General features: G+C 34.7%; 2 protein-coding genes and 1 long non-coding RNA gene across 3 annotated transcripts in view; 1 reads left to right on the top strand and 2 right to left on the bottom strand.

Moving 5' to 3' along the window:
- Nucleotides 1–8,733, top strand: part of LOC148957832 (uncharacterized) — a 31,783-nt gene extending 23,050 nt beyond the window's left edge. Inside the window, exon 2 of the long non-coding RNA XR_016144995.1 lies at nucleotides 5,996–8,733. This is a non-coding gene — a long non-coding RNA (uncharacterized LOC148957832). The remainder of the gene's footprint in view (nucleotides 1–5,995) is intronic.
- LOC135687046 (uncharacterized) lies at nucleotides 279–7,437 on the bottom strand. Its single transcript, XM_065203490.2, has 5 exons — nucleotides 7,252–7,437; nucleotides 4,265–5,224; nucleotides 3,468–3,660; nucleotides 2,783–2,825; nucleotides 279–2,414 (listed from the first exon to the last, which is right to left on the bottom strand). The coding sequence occupies exons 1-5, from the start codon at nucleotides 7,405–7,407 to the stop codon at nucleotides 2,030–2,032; spliced, it is 1,737 nt and encodes a 578-aa protein (XP_065059562.2). The 5' UTR covers nucleotides 7,408–7,437; the 3' UTR covers nucleotides 279–2,029.
- LOC135687051 (snRNA-activating protein complex subunit 3) lies at nucleotides 7,811–17,993 on the bottom strand. The gene is made up of 10 exons (XM_065203495.2): nucleotides 17,656–17,993; nucleotides 16,826–16,911; nucleotides 16,231–16,300; nucleotides 15,134–15,214; nucleotides 14,389–14,427; nucleotides 13,757–13,855; nucleotides 12,942–13,021; nucleotides 11,525–11,701; nucleotides 10,534–10,641; nucleotides 7,811–8,866 (listed from the first exon to the last, which is right to left on the bottom strand). The coding sequence occupies exons 1-10, from the start codon at nucleotides 17,854–17,856 to the stop codon at nucleotides 8,722–8,724; spliced, it is 1,086 nt and encodes a 361-aa protein (XP_065059567.1). The 5' UTR covers nucleotides 17,857–17,993; the 3' UTR covers nucleotides 7,811–8,721.
- Between the last annotated feature and the right edge of the window lie 77 nt (nucleotides 17,994–18,070).

Genomic DNA, 18,070 nt, shown 5'->3' with positions numbered 1-18,070 from the left:
CAGGCAGGACTTAAAAAACTCGATTTGGGTATCTTTCAGACGAAAAAAAGATCTTTAATGAAAGCAAATTAAGATTAAAAGGCAGTGCAAAATTCAGACAACTTCGTAGTTGACGGGGAAAAAATGTGTTTTAGAGACAGGCTATCCGTTACCTGAATTGCAGGGGGTTTAGTACTTCCCTATTTTGCAGGCGAGCGAATTGGATTTTCAACTGCATATATATAAAACACAGCGAAGCCCCTAAATTGTTAAAATTGAAGTTAAATATGGTAGACTTAAAGGCAAACTTTAGGGGGAAAAATGAAAATGTTTTCTATAGGAGGTGTGGAGATCATGAGAAATATGTCGAGCATTTGTGGGAATGCTCCCTATTTGAAGATAAAAACTTGCCTAATTTTACGAACATGACAAAAAAAAATCCAAAAGTATTGGGCATTATACAAAAATATGTGGACAAATTTATAAACTAAAGATGATAACACTATCTGTGTTACTTCCCCCAGTGCACTTGGGTAAAAGTAACTGCCCCGAAGTGGAGATTTGGTACTATTTATTTATTCATTTATTTAGAGCGTAGGCTTTCTTGCTAAACCACATGACTTCTAAATAAAAACAAGCTAATTCTTTGTCAAATACAATACGCAACAAGGTACAAGACGTTAAAGAGATCGTAAAGTGAATAGATCGACTATGTGACTCTAGGCATGTAAATATCCCTGGGAAACATCAGCCCCTGAGATGACAGTAGAATCAATGGATGTAAACCAAATGCATATGCTTGAAAAAAATGCATCAATTTTAATCTTTTTATACAAAAATATACTTTACATGACTGAGTCTTTTGTTTTGCACTAATCATTTTATGCCTCCCCATTTCTGACTACATAAATAGTAGATTTTTATGAATAAGGGGTGCTCTTTCTTCGATTAGTTTATCAACTGAGCTTCCCTCTTAAATAATTCCCTCTATTTCCCTCTTAAATAATTCCCTCTATACAATTTATTCCTCGCTTGTATTTGTATTCTGATATACTAGATATTAATATATATTACTTCTCTCTAATTTTGTGTTAAGTTAATTTTTTTCTTGCATTGTTAGTTGGAATTTAAATTGTATTTAGTGGAATTTAAAATAAAATACTGAATAAGAACTGAACCTAATGAATGAATACCGAGCTTAAGTTATGTAGGCAAAATTCAAAAACTCTAACGTCACACTTGAAAACTCCTTTTTTCCTCAACCAGGCGTTTAAATAAATTGTTGCAAGAAAGTGTTCTAGAAAGTGAACTGCGAAAATTGGTAGATAAGTTCATTATTATTCACAAACAGATAATTGTTGCAAGAAAGTGCTCTAGAAAGTGAACTGCGAAAATTGGTAGATAAGTTCATTATTATTCAAAAACAGATAATTGTTGAAAAAATCTCGTGCCTATGCATATTATGCTAGAGTCAGACTTCAAGTTGCAATTGACATTGACTTGATCATTCATGGTTCAGAACTTAGAAACAGACGGTTAAAAAGTTAAATGAATATTTCTATAGTTGGGAGACAGTCATACTGGTCACATATATTCATATTCTCGTTTCCGTGTCAACCCTAAAATCTCAAGATGGTGGGCATATGTAACCAAACAAACAAAACAAAACATAACAATGGTAAAACTTTAATCTAAATTCATAACATTGCGCTCTGAAAAATCAAGCATTTATTTCAGTTGTCTTTTGCAAAGTATTCTAGTTTATTCAAGTATGCATTAACTTTTCCCGGTTTTTGAGAAAAGTGTTTTACGTCCGTATTACCGATTCTTTTTGCATTCATAACACAGAATGAACTTTTTGTTTAGTATGTTAAACCCAAAGTGACGACTGTATTTTTATTTTCTCACCCAACCTTATACTAATCTGGAACAAGACATTAGAATTTTATTATGTTAAAGGTATTGTACGCCCATAAAATTCAAGGCTAAATTCAAACCAAAAAACAGTTCAAGTAAACTCGTTTATAACACAAAACAGTTTAACACACAATTACTCTTCAATAAATGCATTTAATGCTAACTTTGTCAATGCAAAATATGATACTACTAACAACAAAGAAATTTTTACAAAGTCAAACGCATAAACAATTAAAAACAAAAATATCAAGGCACCAAACATACAGCCTAAGACAATTAAAAGAAGAATGGCCAGTTTCCTCTGCAGATCAGCACGTGCCAATGGGTTACCGTGTGCATTCATAAGAAGGCTGTTAATGACTATTGATATTATGATGGCAATAACACTTAAATGGTGAACCAATCGATTGGTTGGCTGATGGTTTTCGTATTCATCTACAGTATCAAACATTGTTGATTGTGGTGATGGTAGAGCGGCGTTTTTATGCCTATTCTTTCTTGCTTCTTTCACTCTCTTCCTGCAAGACGAACATAGCTGGATAGTTAGGGGGTATTTGAGGAAGCTATGAAGTATGGGTTTGAAGTTTTGTGAATACACATACAACAGATGTGTTATTAACAGTTAAAACGTCAGGCTCGGGTACAGACTAGACTATGCATAGTTAGTATTTCAAAACTGACATAGTTTGACTTGGAATTTTAAGCTGATTAAAATCATCTGGGAAAATTTTGTGTGCTAGTTCACTAGAAGATGAGGACAATCTGCACGATAAGATCTGTTGAAGCTGTTTGACACCTTGAGTGGCTTGCATGGTGAATGGAAAGTCTATACAGCATATTTCCACAAAACATAACAGTAACATTAAAAATCATCACTCAAACCTACCTGTAGTTGACTGGAAAGGAAACCTGGAGCTCTGCTTCCATTACTGCAAAGAAAATAAGAAAATTTAATTAAATACATTGAGTAAAACAGTTAAATGACATATTAATAAAAAACTTTTTATACATAACTGATATGATCACAATAATGATAATCTGAAGCAATAATTAAAAATAGCCTAATACAGTTACATCTAATTTTTTTAAACCATAAATCTGTATTGCCTTATTTTAAGAAAATAATACAAATGTCATATGTTGTGTAATATTCCCAAAAGTCCATGTAGCATGCAGCACATGTTTTTGTGTGGTTCGAGTTCTTTCTCCATTAAGCTTAGAAGAGTTGTTTTTTTATCAGTGAGCAATCATGATAATTAAATAAATGTTGACCATTGGCTTGTTTAACTCAAAACACTATATAACACAAGAGAAATACACATTCAAATGGACATGAATGATTGGAATGCTTAACATTATTGTTTTAAAAAAAGAGAATTGACATATTCTTGTTTAACAAAGTTTTTCAAATTTGCATTGATTAGGATAAAGAGTTGATAAATGATTAGAAGAGCATCGATTAGAGTGAAAACATGTTCAGAGAGAAGTAATATTTTTGTTTCCTCAAAACAGCATGACTATAAACAGGAAATGGCAGGAGACTTAAAATAATGCAGCACAAGTTATTTTACCTTCCTCTGCTGTAACATAACGAACTGGCTCTCTGCATAAAGGACATTTTGGTCTCCCACGAGAAACATGGTTAAGTTGCTTCAAGCAAATTCCACAAAATACATGAAGGCATGGAGTTTTTTGTGGTTCATGAAGGAGGCTCAAACAAACAGCACATTTGTAGCAGTCTGGAATCTCACTGTCTGATATTTCCTAGATGTGGAAAAGCACATTTTGAGAGACAAATTGTATATTACTTGTTTGAAAAATTGATTTATTATGTGACAAAAATATCTTAGGACCATAAGCTGATGTCGTTAGTGATACTGATAATAGTTTTCAATGGTAGTGAATGTTTATATTAATCAAATCAGCAAGCAGTATCAATCCAAGCTTATTTAGAGCTACAAAATACTAACATCATTTCTTGTAACTTGGATTCAGTTGTTTTCAAAATAATTTCTGGCAAACTATCAATAAAAAATTAAAGATATCCAACATCCAGCATCCACAAAGTAAAAGGAAAACCTGATTAAAACTACTTTAACATACTTGAATTTGCTTGTAATATTTTGATGTACAGAACATTTGCAAGTTAGGTCTTTTGAACACTGAAACTGCAACTTACTCAGGAAAAATATTCAAATTTCATTTTAAAGATCCACCCACAACCTATTACCCATTTCATCCTAATATGTGAGAAATCCTAGCTTAATATTCTCTTTATGGTTGATGATGAAAAGTGTATATTTGCAGTTAAATCATTAATAACAATACTGATGCTGGAATTGATACAATTCTAAATATCATTAATTACCTTTTCATCACTTTCAATACTCTTGGCCCTACTGCTTGAACTGGCAATTAAAGCTGTTGAATTTTCTCTCACTTCTGATTCCTTCTTCACATCTTTTAATGAAGCCAGGTAATCATGCTCAAATTGCCATTTCCCTCTACCTCTTCTCCTTATTTTCCTTCTGTTCTTCTTACAGTGACCAGCTTGGCAAGGCTCACTACTCCTTAAGTTATACAAGTCAACCATCTCTCTTCTGATTTCTTTTATACTTTCATGAATGCAACTGACAGTTTCACAACATGTATTTGCAGTTGCATAAAACATTTCATCAGAATTGTCTTGGTCTTCTTGATGCTTGAAACTACAATGGCAGCAGTGATTACAAACATCTTTTGGACAAGAATTGGTTTTCATACGATGTTTTCTGTCGCCATATTTGAAACAACCGTTATCGTGTTTTGGTGGCATTTGTCTTTCAGCACTTTGAGAGAAGTATAAGCTGTCAGTTGGATCTACAGTTTCATCTGAATATGATTCTAAGCTTTGGTGTTGAAATTTTTCACTTGAATTTTCAACAAAATGATCCTTAGATCTGCCTTTTACTTCTTTGCAATTGCCATATGCTCCACTGACCAATGTCATTTTGCAGCATTGGTTGGTGCCAAATTCTGAATCCACATCATCTGGACTTCTGCCTTTTTGCTGAACAATGTGATCTGCTCTTGTAGAAGAGCTGCTTTCTATATTTGAGGATGATACACCTTGATCAACATTTTGTCCAGTGTCTTCATTTTTGCTCATTCCTTTCATAGCACCATTCCTATTTTCAAGGTTCACAATGTTATCAACTCTGCTTTTAGGACACCAAATGGCAGGAATGATATTTTCTAAGCACCCACACTGAACCACATGTAGAAAGTCAAATCCCCCAATTCTGCTATTGCATTTTGGGCAATAAAGTTTACCCTCGGTCCAACCAGACTAAAAGACAGAAAATATGACAATAACTGAATAAACTATAATATAAATAAAATTTAGCTGACTAATAGTTATGTTTAGCTTTCAAGAAGTTTGGGAGTACAATCCAGTGACAGGATTGTCATTATTATTTTAACAATGGCAAAAAATACACCCTACAAAGGTGCATGCCAGCCACAAGATAATGCTTTCTCCAGGAAAACCTTTTAATGATGGGAATGACAGTCTTCCACAATTTTCAAGCATTTGCTTTGCACTGATACTTTTTCACAGGATTCAGATATTTGACATGAAATTTCTCAAAAAAAGAAATTCCAGAAAAATTTTTTTTCCTGATTGCTGTGCATTATGACCTTAGAAGTATGACATAAGCCTTTGCTTCTGCTAGTGAGTCTTTTTTTGGGAGAATTATTGTCTGTCTTGATGCCTGGCTTGGCAAGTTTCTGTTATTAGGCATGGAATCTTTAAATTTGTGAATTTATAATAAAAATACTGTCGAGTCCCACTATCTTAAACTACCATTGGAAATGGAAATTAGTTCAACAAAGCGGGACTTTGAGATATCCGGACTCAGGACTTTTTTTCAAAAAGGGGTCATCAACTGAACTAGAATTGTCTATTAATGAAGTTTGCTTTATATTTTGGAGTCCTTCTTTATGGCAAAATGGCAAACGACAATGGTTTTGTTTCTTTTGCTGGTGTCAAAGTAACAGTAACAGAAGAAATACCCAAATATAAACATAATTGAATTTTAAGTGAATTCTTCTATCCAAGGGCACCATGTTTATCATTTTGGTAGCCGAAGACTGGAGAGGAATTGAAAGTCATGATGGAGAAAAAAGAACATAGCTGACAAATAAGCAGTGTGTGTACAGAAAAACAAAAGTATTAAGAACATCTACCAAAAGGAAAGACAAGCAGATTTGCAAAGACATCTTTTCGCTCAAGGCAGATAAAATTAGTTCTGGCATGGCTGTGATGAATGGCAATCATTTAAACTTTGGAGAAGGCAAAGGAGTGCAAATTCCTTGCAAGTTAATCATTTTCGGACAACCTAAGTCCATGTCATTGTAAAAAATGAATTATCATTGTTATGATAATTAATAGCTGTAAATTTTTGTCACTTTTTGTTCAAGATACCTGTGCTTTTTCTTTCACAGGTATAAAACTTCATTCAAGATAGTGAAGAGTATGAGATAATGATTTTATATCTATACCAAGCCCTATAGGAATAGACCTTATTTTACTCCCGGGGGGTACTCCCATTATGGCAGGGGGCCAATGCTAAAGTTTTAGAAAATTACCCTAAAATGGTAGTACTTTTTGACAAAACCCCTCAATTGGTAGCATAGAGACTGAAATTATTTCCTTGGTAGCATCCATTTCTTTGTGCTCTCCTAGTCCTTTTTTGACAAATCTCTTCATAATCAATTATTGTTTTTTCGGGAAAGATAAATCTTGTTCATTATCTATAACAAAATTGAGCAGTTCAGCTATTATCGAAAATGGGCCATTTGGTAGCCATTTGGTAAGACCCTCGAACCGCCTGGACCTCCCTGTCAGGCCTTAATGGGAATACTCCTCCGGGGTTTTACTGTATAATTTCAAATAATATTGTCCTTGATTTTTCTTCAGAATTTTCTTTGAAAAGCAATAATTTAAAAAGCTGTAGGTCTTTGCTACAAAAACAAACAAGCGGAGCTTATTACAGCCTTGTTGATAGATCATACAAACTAATTGTCTGCAATGTTCACGCCAAGGATCTTTTACAGAAATCTTCTAATTTGTAGCTTCAAGTGAAGACTGATAATGGACTTTAGGTTTGAAACTCAGTGTATTACAATGAACACACGCATTCGACTCGAGACTCACTGAAGCTCAAATCTCAAGAAATTCTTACCACATCTCAGCGAAATAAAATAATCTATCGTGATCCCCACTTGCGGCTTACACTTCGAAAACTCCAATTTATTGCAGTTACACGCAGCCATAGACACACAAAATCATAGATAGAGAACGTTACTACAAACCTCGTTGATGAGATCGTGCACCCATGGGAGCATCTCTTCGTCCTCTCTTAGATACCATGATGGACATTGGTCTTTCTGGGTATGAGTGTCGGACAAATCTTTCGTCGCAAAAAGGACAAATCTGCACTTACGACATCGATATCCGACGGCGGCCATGTTGTCACATTCGCTTCGCTTTGCTCAGATATTCTTCGCAGTGGTCTGGTAATTCCTCCGCAGAGTAAGTACATGGCAGAAAATACGAAATGGCCAGAACATTAAACTTTTAAACTAGAAATAACAAATTACAAATTGCTCAGATGCTTTTAACTCAAATTTTGCTTAACTGCCTCCTTAGCAATGCAGTTTGATGAGGATTAATTTCAAAGGTATTAAAAGCTTATAAGCAACCCAAAATTCACAGCAGTTAATCTGTTGTTGAGTTTGCGGCACATACCATTATTGATCATCTCTGACATTGCTTCTCTTAATTTCAGCAGTCAGTTACTAAATATATGTACTGCCAGCGGAACCTAAAACATCTGGAATCAGATAATAAAACAAAGAAACTGACAGCTCGTTGTACGAAATTACCGTGATTATCAATATTGAACAGCTAGAAAATATGATAGGAGCACAGTGTAAAAATTGCAAACAATCCCTACATATTCATAAAAAAACGTAGCTCAGTGTAGGTAGAGCATGCAAAAAGCAGTTGGGTGTAGCGGAGGCTATACGTTCAGGGGGGACTTAGTAAGGGTCTTTCCCGAATATTGCTGCTACAGTGGGATAAAGCTGCCTGAATGGGCCTAAAATTCGATAAGGCTTACAGGCACTAGCTTCCATATCTACTACGCCTATGAACAAGCCTTGGAATGTAATGTAATGGTGAATAAATTGGGCTGCTAGTGCTTCAATGGTATACGAAACGTAGTTTTCATGATATGAAATTCCACAACATAAAATTAAATTGTATACTTTGGAAAGAAAATTACAAAAAAATTACCAATTACAATAAAGATACAATTAAAACTATGAGAACAGGAAATTTATGCAGGGGAATTTCTTAAGGAGCAGCACTTTTAGAAGATAGTCAAGGAAGGAGCATCCCCTTATAACAATAATTACTGACGGTCAATGTGATTTGTTCTTACAGCCATAATAAGTTATTGTTGTAATAATTACGTGTTTAGGTGTAATAAGTGTTTTAAAGCCAGAAAAACTCGAGCTTGGGTATCCGGACACCCCTTCTATAGATCATTTATAATCCACTGTCTGCCCACTTCTTAGAACTCCCATTTCATCACAGTAGGCCACAGGCACTGGCTTTCTCATATCATCACTGCAAATCCATAGGCATGCTGTCTTAGTACACCTCATACCAGATCTAGTCGAAGTTATCAAAATGGACTGGCACTTGGCTCGTAGGCTCTTGTGCCTCTGAATGAGACTGTAATCCATGTGAAATGCGCTCATCAGCAGCCTCTTTCTCTATGCATTAAAGGCACCATCAAAATGATAAGCCTCAAATGGATGCACCTTTTTCTTGTTTTCATCATAGTGAAGCAGATCAAAGCACTTGGGACAAAAGAAGCTCGGATCTTCAAACGCGAGGGCATCATTTGTTGTGATCCACCTGAAACACAAACAAGCTTTTTCTAAAATTTACTCGAAGAAATGTCGATTGGCAGTGAAATGATTCTAACAAAAGCAAGAGGCTCTTTTGCTGCAGGCTTGAGGGGCACTTCGAAAAATGTATTGACATACATATATTATCGAAATATTGGAAGAAAGGTGAAACTTTGATGTCTCCATACAGATAAAGAAAGTGTCTTCGCTTGACACATCACTGTTAGACGATCAAAAGTTTCTTGCTGGCTAGTGCATCTAAAGTTTCTTGCTGGCTCATTTTCGAAAGCAAACATTTAGGCAAAGTGCTTTGCAAGTTATCTCTATAAGCACACTTAAAAACAACAATTTTTTGCTGGGTATATCATAAGGTTTTTCTGAAGAACTCAAACTTGGGCTCTGTGGAGGTTTCGAATCTTTGAGCAACCGTACTCTATTTAAAACAAAACAAAAAGTGTCGGAGTTAAGAACAAACCAAAATGACAGGTGTGACTTAAAAATTGTCTATCTTCAATCCTGTTTCGGGTTTATGGCTTTGCCTTGACTGCAACCTTAGTAACTATAGTTGTTACATACAATGCCTATCGAAAATTCTGGGCCATCCAGAAAAAGGCGTTTTGCATATCTATTTTTCCTTTTTTCCCTCTCCAAATATTGCTACTTCTGACTCATTTCAAGCAAATTTTTACCTCCGAATTCCAGTAAGCATCGTTTTAAAGGGAGAAGGAGATAGCTGGATATTTCCTTGAAAACTGAGCTAGTGTTTTAGGATTTTTGGCATGAAGCAGCTTCGAACGAAGGGATAAAAGAATAAATTGTATTTTAATAGCTATTTTGTCTGTTCGCTCCCAGCTTTCGTAGGAAATTCTTGGCTTTAATCTTTAGATTAATTAGGCGGGCGAAAAAGCAAAAAGCAATGGTGTTATGAGCATTGAAACGGGGAAAATTTTTCAATGTGTGTTTTCGAACATGTTATCTATAAATGAAAACGGAACACATGATTCCATTCGAATGGAATTCATGTTTAAAAGAACCGCGTAACTTGAATGAGCAACAAGTGATTTTTGGTTATCATTGTAACCGTGACTTTTCACATATTGTTAACTTGCAAGCTGACTAGAGGAATCAAGTCAATTTCGATTCAACTTGTAAGCGTGTTGAGGAAGTCATTTCTTGTTCTCTACCTGCAAACCCTAGAATATTTAAAAAAATAAGGGTATACACCCCGAAATTTTAAGCAGGGAAAACTCCTTCTCTGTACATTGGACCCTTAGCTGTTTTGGCCAATAAGCTAAACGCTTATTAATGTAGCAGTCAAATTACATGAAAAAATTGTAGAATGAAGCTTTTTATGCTCAAGTCCAACTGGTCCAAGTCAAACTTGTCAATCATTCTCTAATTATCTTAGCAAGATGTATTAAATTGAATAACAAGATCTAACATATGGGGTGCTCGCTTTTTGCTTAGTTCATCAACTGATAGATAGGTGCTCTGCTTCAAGAAATGTATTACCAATCATTCCCTAATCTAATCGCTAAAATTATCCTTAACGTAGCATCTTCTTCTGCTTGTCATGGAAAATTTAAGTAAATTAAACTTATATTTAACAAGAAAATTATAATTAAATATCAATCTCTGGGCTAATAAAACTGATTTCATTCACGTCCAACATACCTGGCAGTGAACAATTCACAAATAGCGCACTTTTTTCTTTTTGGGAGCTTTTTAAATGTTCTGTAAGGATACATTGACATGGATTGGGGGTCATCAGCATGCAAAAACCTGCAAAACAGAAGCAAATCTTCATTATGCTGAATTTCTTTCTCGATGCATTTAGCCACTGCGAGGTAAAATGATCGTTGTACATAACTTTTTACAAGTTGCCTTAACAAGTGACAAATTGCCTCTGGTTATTCTTTGATATCTGGTGGTCCGAATATTGAGGTGGTCCTTTATGTTGAGGTGATCCTTTGAGAAAACCGATTTCGTACAATGATATTAACCATCATAAGGCCCAGTTTAGCCATGTGAGGTTGTGGGCACGTGGCTTATTTCTTTAATCCGGTTTTCTACTTCCCGAAGGAATTCCTACTAAAACAGATATCGTCCTCTGTCGGAATTCGCGTAACCTCGGCAGAAATGCTGCATTGCAATATCGCACAGATTCAAAACGTGAATTGGAAATTGACAAGACCTTAATTTTCATTTGTTCTTCCCGTTGTCTTTCTGAGACGTGTTTCATTCCCTAATTTCTAACTTATTTTATATGCACGATATCTAAGCACGTAGATTCTTTGCCAAATATCTAGGAGAACTGACAAAATCAAGTTTTTAAAATTAGCACAATTCAAAAACGCCTCTCCCTTCTTCCCGATAAAATTTCACACTTATGCCTTCTTCAAAATATTCCCTGTCTGTTTTAATTATAGTTTCTTAAAAATCGAATTTTGGAAAATCATATATGACTTGGTCTATACTCTTTCTCAGGAGAAAAAAAAGGTCAAGAACAGAATAAATTCCTGGAAGAAGTTATGCATAAGCCTTCCTCAAAGCTGTGGAAGGGAAATGTTTTTCCAACTCTGGAAATTAGAATACATATATGGATGCCCTGCAGACTTACCTATCTATACCAAAAAATGACGTCGTCAAAATTCTGTCAACTCACCTCATGTCATCAAATATCATCAAATGTTCACAATTTCCTTGATGACAATAATAATACGGATATCCAAGGCGAATTTTCAACTCCTCAAACTTAGTATCTTCCATTCGTCTACTTTTAAAACTGCCAAGATTTGTTGGTGAAAATTTGAAGCTTGTCTTTGCCCATTCAATAATTTCCCTGGCCATGAAAGAAGAAATGTAAGCATTTTAAAGTAAAAAGCCATTCACATTCTTAAAGCAAAAGAGACCACATTTTGTGGTTTAATTCTTACTGGATATTTGATGGGTGCTTTCAAGTTCTTCGTTAAAACTTTTTACAACGTTGTAATTTGAGATTCCAACTTTGAATGAAATTATCGAAATCTAGCTTATTTTTTACAAAGCTCAGTTTCAGGTTAACATATACCATACTTTTCCTGCTTAATATTAAATAACAACACGACCGTTTCTCTACATTTGAGCAGACAGACGATGTGGGTAAAACTACCACTTCACATCATAATTACAAAAAAAAACTTCTGTCCTATTCATCATTCAACTTTTTATATAATTAAAATCAAGGTTTAAAATACAATGTTTTGCCTAGAGGGGGGGGGGGGGGGGGAGGGGGGTAGTGGCAATTCTGATAAATTAGTGTAATCATAGCCATTCTACAAAACATAAATATATTTTACTTGTGCTACTAAAATCTTTGTACTTCGCCCCTTGCTTGATAAATTTCTAATCATAGAAGTAGGAGCGGTTTTGAAAAATTAGGACAAGTAAAGATTTCATTTCAATGATCTAAAGTATTTTTCTCACTTATGGGCGTTTATATATAGATCTTTACTGTACCACGTGTAGGGAAGAAACAAAGACAAGGCAACTTTGTATATCATTACAAAAGAACCACTTTTATGAAGCCAGAAATTAAGAGCCCAACCAAAACTAAGACTAGATCCCAAGTCATGGTATTACAACATGCTACTCGAATGAGCTTTCATCTTTTTTAAGAGGCTAATTAGGATAGGCAGGACAGACAACTGAGGTCTTAAATGGAAATAGTCAGTAAACCTTCCATGACCAAAGCTTAGGTATTATCAATATTAAATCTAGCAGACCCTAAATGTGGTAAAACAAAGGCCAACGGGGTTACTTTATAGGTATACAATCAAAGACTACGCTTTATGATTCGAGTCATATTGTCCATAACGCTGTTGCTTTTTATAAGTGGTTACTGAGGCTATTGCTCTTATGACAACAGACCTTGCTATGAATCATCGCTTTTGGGTAGAGTTTACAGCAAAGACCTAAAACGATCTTTAAAAATCGAATGAACTAAAAACACTATTCAATGCTTGAGTGCAGTTGTTTGAGACTGCCATTCCATTCTTGAGAATAAGCTCACAGCAGATAAATTGACAATAAATGAAACTTACGTGCTGTAATCTCGATTATACGGGTCTCTCATATCATTGTAAAATATCCCCTCGATGAAGAAAAATCCGGACTTGTTCTTCTAAAATATAAGATTTTGAAATGTTATTTTAGCAGCCATCAGCAGAAAAAGTGCGATCACAGGACATGGAAGCTTCATTTTCAGGAGCTCTAGTTGTCTTGCGTCTAAAAGTGTCTAGTTAGCACAAACAATAGAAATATAGCGAGGATAATAATGATCAGGGCCTCTTGAAAATTACATAAAAAGATTATATGAAGTAGTTAAAATTTTTATGATATGTCCTGACAACAACATTTGAATACACTAATTCTTCTGAGAGGCTTGAAGCAATGGCTCTTTCTGCCAAAGAACAAGGCTTGTTTTATTAGTTCCCTTTACAGCGCGACCAAATAACACAAATTTGTTTCAATAATGATGCAAAAGAATACAGGGAATACGTCAAAGATTTGGCGAAAATTTCCAACATGGTCTTTTAGATGAAAAAAGGACACTAAATCGTTTTTATTTGCATCAAATTGTCCAAACTCACATAAATATGACAATTCGAAAAAACTCTCGATCAGCTTCTTCATTTCCCAATTAACTAGGAAAATTGAGACACTAAAACAACTTTAATAATACTTGTTAATTGCTAATATATTTGTAATCATTTTTCATTTGCTTGGTTGCAATTGTTAAATTTTTACTATCAATAAATTCTTAGATATTTAAATCTGCTTTTTTCAACCAAAAGAGGGGCATTTCAAACAGCAACGATTCTATAGAGCTAGATAGATTGAATAACATGATACTTACAGCCTGCGATGTGGATGCACCATCAGGGTTATGGCTGCTCTCTGTGTACAGTGCATGATCAGAAATGCACTGAATTGAATCCTTGAGGACAGTGAGGTTCTGCAACAACAAAAGCTGATAAAATAGGAAGATCAAATTCTTAGTCAATGAGTTAATCAATTATCATTTCTATGCATAAGTATTCACATTCGTAAACAACTTGAGATGTGGAGCCAAAATCAGTCAGCCAAACAAAGTTATGATTGCTCAGACTTAACCAAAAGCAGATTGTGTCAAAAGCAAATGCAAGGGATATTTCATGTAGGAGACATAAAAACTAAACCTTAGTCTCTGAAGATATTTACCACAGGGGTGGACAAGTTGGTATCCCATGCACCCAGGGTGACCAGCTTCCATCTGCAGCAGACCGCTTATCGTTACACAGGGTAACTGCTGGGTGACCAAATTCTAACTGGCAATGTCCACCCCTGAATCTGAAGTTCTGTTTTGGGAGACCACAGACTATATGCGGGAGAAAACTGAAAAAGCTGCTGGTCTTCCACTGGGAACCATCATTTTACAGAAATTGTCCACACCCGTACCAACTGGAAATATTGACTGAAGTTTAAGCTGTTATCACAGAAAATACATACCTGGCCAGCAATTAGCAAATAGCTCTGTTCTTTGGTTTGCTAAGCAAAAAAATCGACAATGAATAATAATGAATAGATTGATAGTATTAAATTGATAGATCAATAAAATTGAATGAGTTACATTTGAACAGAGAAAATCTAAAATTTCATTCATTCGTAAATGCAGGAGCAAATTCGGAAAAAAGCAGATGCTTCACAAACTGAGCACTTTCAACTTTATAGGCGCTCAATTGAGCATCATCAATAACAAAAGTTTGCATTTCACATATAGCTTTTAGGCAGCATAAACATGATAGGTGCTTGATCAACCAAGCTCCTAGAACTCTCTAGTCAAATGCGGAGGTGCTTGATCGAGCTTGAACGCTTCTCCTTGCAAGGTTTGGTCTGAGACTTGTAGGAACATGCGGGTCTTAATGAATCTGCTTGTGCTTAGAGACAAATTTATAAAAAAAATCTTGGCCTTTTCAATATAAACAACTAAATATTCATTCTGCTATTTGATCAGTTTAAGGCAAGCTAAGTAAATAACTAATTTTGAACCATGTACTGGGTATTGTGCAGATTTCCTTAATGAAAACGAATGAACTGCTTGTTTTGTTTTGATTCAAACCAGATAAGTGTATAAATCTTTTAGAAACATATTCACATTGTCAACAAAAACTGATGGTGTCAGATGCGCCAGGTGATAAAATCAGAGAACTTTTTCATGTGGAGAGAAAAGCATCAGGGCATTTATGGAACTTACCTTAACAGGGTGATATAAAACAACTGACAGAAGCACAGTACCATCTTCTAGGTCAGTAGAACTGCCATCTTGAGAATCCTTCTGCAAACAAAAAAATAAATATATGATTACAATGCAGCAAAACAAACAAAAAATTCAGTGGCTGCCAAAAACTATTAAAGATCAATCAATATTAGGTAAGGATATATAAATAGATGTAGGAATTATGGGGGACACGGGGATGACTCTCCGCTTTTCAAAATTAGAGGTAAAGATAATTTTTTCACTATAGGGTCCCTTTTTTGACAACATGTGCCTCCTCCAAATGCTTCCTACATCTATGGATCTATACCCTATTACCCCGCTTATATGCACACCTCATTTAAAGGCGCACATGCTTAAATCCTGATATAGATGCAGTACAATTATAAGTGGATCTTAATCTTACAGTTTTTGCAAGAAGGATGAAAAAACAAAATTTTATTTTCCATTATCAATTTGTTTGAATTGTCCCTGTGTATAAACTGACATGATGACAAAGACAACCTTGATGAAGAGCAGCTGAATGAAGAACAAATGATCATTGATAATGACTTGGATCCTGAGGAAGTTTACATTGAACAACTGTTAGAATATCCAGATTCTACTGTTGAAGCATTACTTGTGTAATTTTATTGTTAAAATCTTCTTTTTATTTATAGGAACATGTGCCTGTATCAGAATCTTTTTTTACCTTGCAAAAAGGTCAATCAGAAAGAAAGCATGTGACTGCTGAAGTTAACATAAAAAGGCAAATGTCAATTTTGGTTTACAAGTGCATTCATTTTTAAACGAGGTATTAGGGACGGTATCATCTTCTATGATACCACTTAGCTATGCCTTGAGACCAGAATAATCTATTATTTACTTTCAATTTGAGCCAATGGAATGGCATTCCCATCCAACTGCACTCAAATATTGAATGATGTTTTTAGTTCACTTGACTTTCAAAGATTATTGTAGGTCTTTAATGTGAGCTCTACCCAAAATCAAGGATTCATAAGGAAAATTGCCTTTGTTTCTATAGGCCACTTGTCATTAAACAAATAAACTTTATAATTAAAGATAAATAATATCACCTTTTCAGTTTCCCATAAATGGAACATGTAGTTCACAACAGCATTTCTTTTCTGTGCATTCTTTCCAAGTCTACAAAGAGCATTAAAAAATAATCCTAATTGCGTCAGTAGATAGATAATTACATACATGCATGCATACATACATGCACACATACTTTATTTATTTAACAATGCAGGTCATCTAAATGGCAGCTTCCACTGATGTGGACCTGCTAATTAACTCATAAGTAAAGGTTAAAAGTTTTGAATAGCTTTGATCTTAAAATGCAATTTTACATGAATAGTTTCTTAAATTTGAAAGTAGATTAAATTTGAGTCAGTATACCATATGGTGGATGCTTGTCCAAAGGAGATGCTATCTATTATTTTGCTATGGTCTGATAGCTTTCTTTTAAATGTTTCACAATTTTCCTGAATCATTAGTCTATTCCAAATTATAGATTGCTACCCCAAATATAATTATATTCCAAATTATATATATATTGTTATTGGCAAAATTATATCGTTACTAAACAACATTGCTTCTATTTCAAATGGTAGTTACTCTTAAGTTAAAATAGATTTTAACACAAATAGGGTAATAGAGAAGACATACTTTATTGACTGCAATGGACATTGCTTTGGTGTAATACACTTGAGAGATTCATTGTCTGCAACATCACATTCATTTTCCAGTGGACACTGAAAGTTCACAAGATATTGTTTAGCCTTTTTCTCAGAATTTTCTTTCATTTTCAAAATATATCAATTAAACAATAAAACAAGGCAAATATTTATAGATACTTCTAATTTGTAGCATCTGACTATTCCTCAGACTTATGATTGTGGAAACAGTTTTACTGATAAATTTGAAAGCTTAGCACTAAGATGATTGTTGATAAAAGTCAGAGGTCATTAACTCACAAAGCTGCAACATGTAAACCTAACGAGTCCAAGGTTAAAATTTACAACATAACAAAAAGCAAAAAGGCACTTATTCTTCAATGACATGCATTTCCCAATGAGGGTACATGCTCTCTAAGATTGGTGTAAATTAATTGCCATAGCTGGGCCTTTCAGCAAGTGAACTTCAAGAATTTTGAAAATTTGACAATTTATTTCAAAGAATTTTGATATATCTGAAAACCATTGCCATCAACGATTAATTATCATTTAAGAAGTTCATATGCATTGATGTACCATATGTTGTATTGAATCAAGCAGTAAACCTATTTATCCTTTTTCTAAATAGTATGTCTCTCCATAACTTAGGTACAATACATCATGATTTTCATGTTATATTACACATTAAAACATATTTAATTTTCATGTTGTATTTTATAAGTTATAAGTTAGCTTAAGCTATGTTGGCGTTCTGTTATGATACGTGCTTATGTTGTTGGTTATATCATTTACGATTGAACCATCACTACAGAAACATCATACCCTAAGGTTAATAGGATCGCATATTTCTATCAGATCTCTGGCGGTTTCTTCATCAGTATTCTGAGACACCACAATGTCCTCCACGGTTGTCACCTTTCTCTCGCGACTTACGTTCTTGACGCCAATTACTGACATACATTTCGCTTTGAAGTTCCCAGCTAAAAATGGTTCCGAACAATGTTTGGCAACATCATATTGCATGATTTAGGAACTTCCTTCTTTTACAAAAATTTACCCATTTGATTTAGGCCTTCGCTCTGATCTCTCTCTCAGAAATTGGTTTCCAACTCAGCCTCGTTTGGATTGAAGGCGCTAAAACTGAAATCCTCGAATTTGCCCGCCCCCTCCAGGGGCTTATTAATTTGGGCAACTTCAAGATAGGGGCTTATTTGAAAGGATTGCTTCTGGAGGACTT

Source organism: Rhopilema esculentum, chromosome 20 (genome assembly GCF_057945365.1).
Source record: "Rhopilema esculentum isolate cy_ngs chromosome 20, ASM5794536v1, whole genome shotgun sequence".
Classification (NCBI taxonomy): Eukaryota; Metazoa; Cnidaria; class Scyphozoa; order Rhizostomeae; family Rhizostomatidae; genus Rhopilema; species Rhopilema esculentum.
The sequence above is the reverse complement of the archived record's forward strand: the minus strand, read 5'-3'. Positions and strand labels throughout refer to the sequence as shown.

What these genes read in the sequence shown, in the direction of transcription:
- LOC135687046 (XM_065203490.2), bottom strand. Translation starts at nt 7,407, where the DNA reads ATGGCCGCCGTCGGATATCGATGTCGTAAGTGCAGATTTGTCCTTTTT. An exon ending in GTATTGAAAGTGATGAAAAG is followed by an intron (nt 3,661 to 4,264) that starts GTAATTAATGAT and finishes TTCCACATCTAG; the next exon opens with GAAATATCAGACAGTGAGAT. An exon ending in TCCTTTCCAGTCAACTACAG is followed by an intron (nt 2,415 to 2,782) that starts GTAGGTTTGAGT and finishes TTCGTCTTGCAG; the next exon opens with GAAGAGAGTGAAAGAAGCAA.
- LOC135687051 (XM_065203495.2), bottom strand. Translation starts at nt 17,856, where the DNA reads ATGCAATATGATGTTGCCAAACATTGTTCGGAACCATTTTTAGCTGGG. An exon ending in TGTCCATTGCAGTCAATAAA is followed by an intron (nt 16,301 to 16,825) that starts GTATGTCTTCTC and finishes TGCTCTTTGTAG; the next exon opens with ACTTGGAAAGAATGCACAGA. An exon ending in TATAATCGAGATTACAGCAC is followed by an intron (nt 11,702 to 12,941) that starts GTAAGTTTCATT and finishes TTTCATGGCCAG; the next exon opens with GGAAATTATTGAATGGGCAA.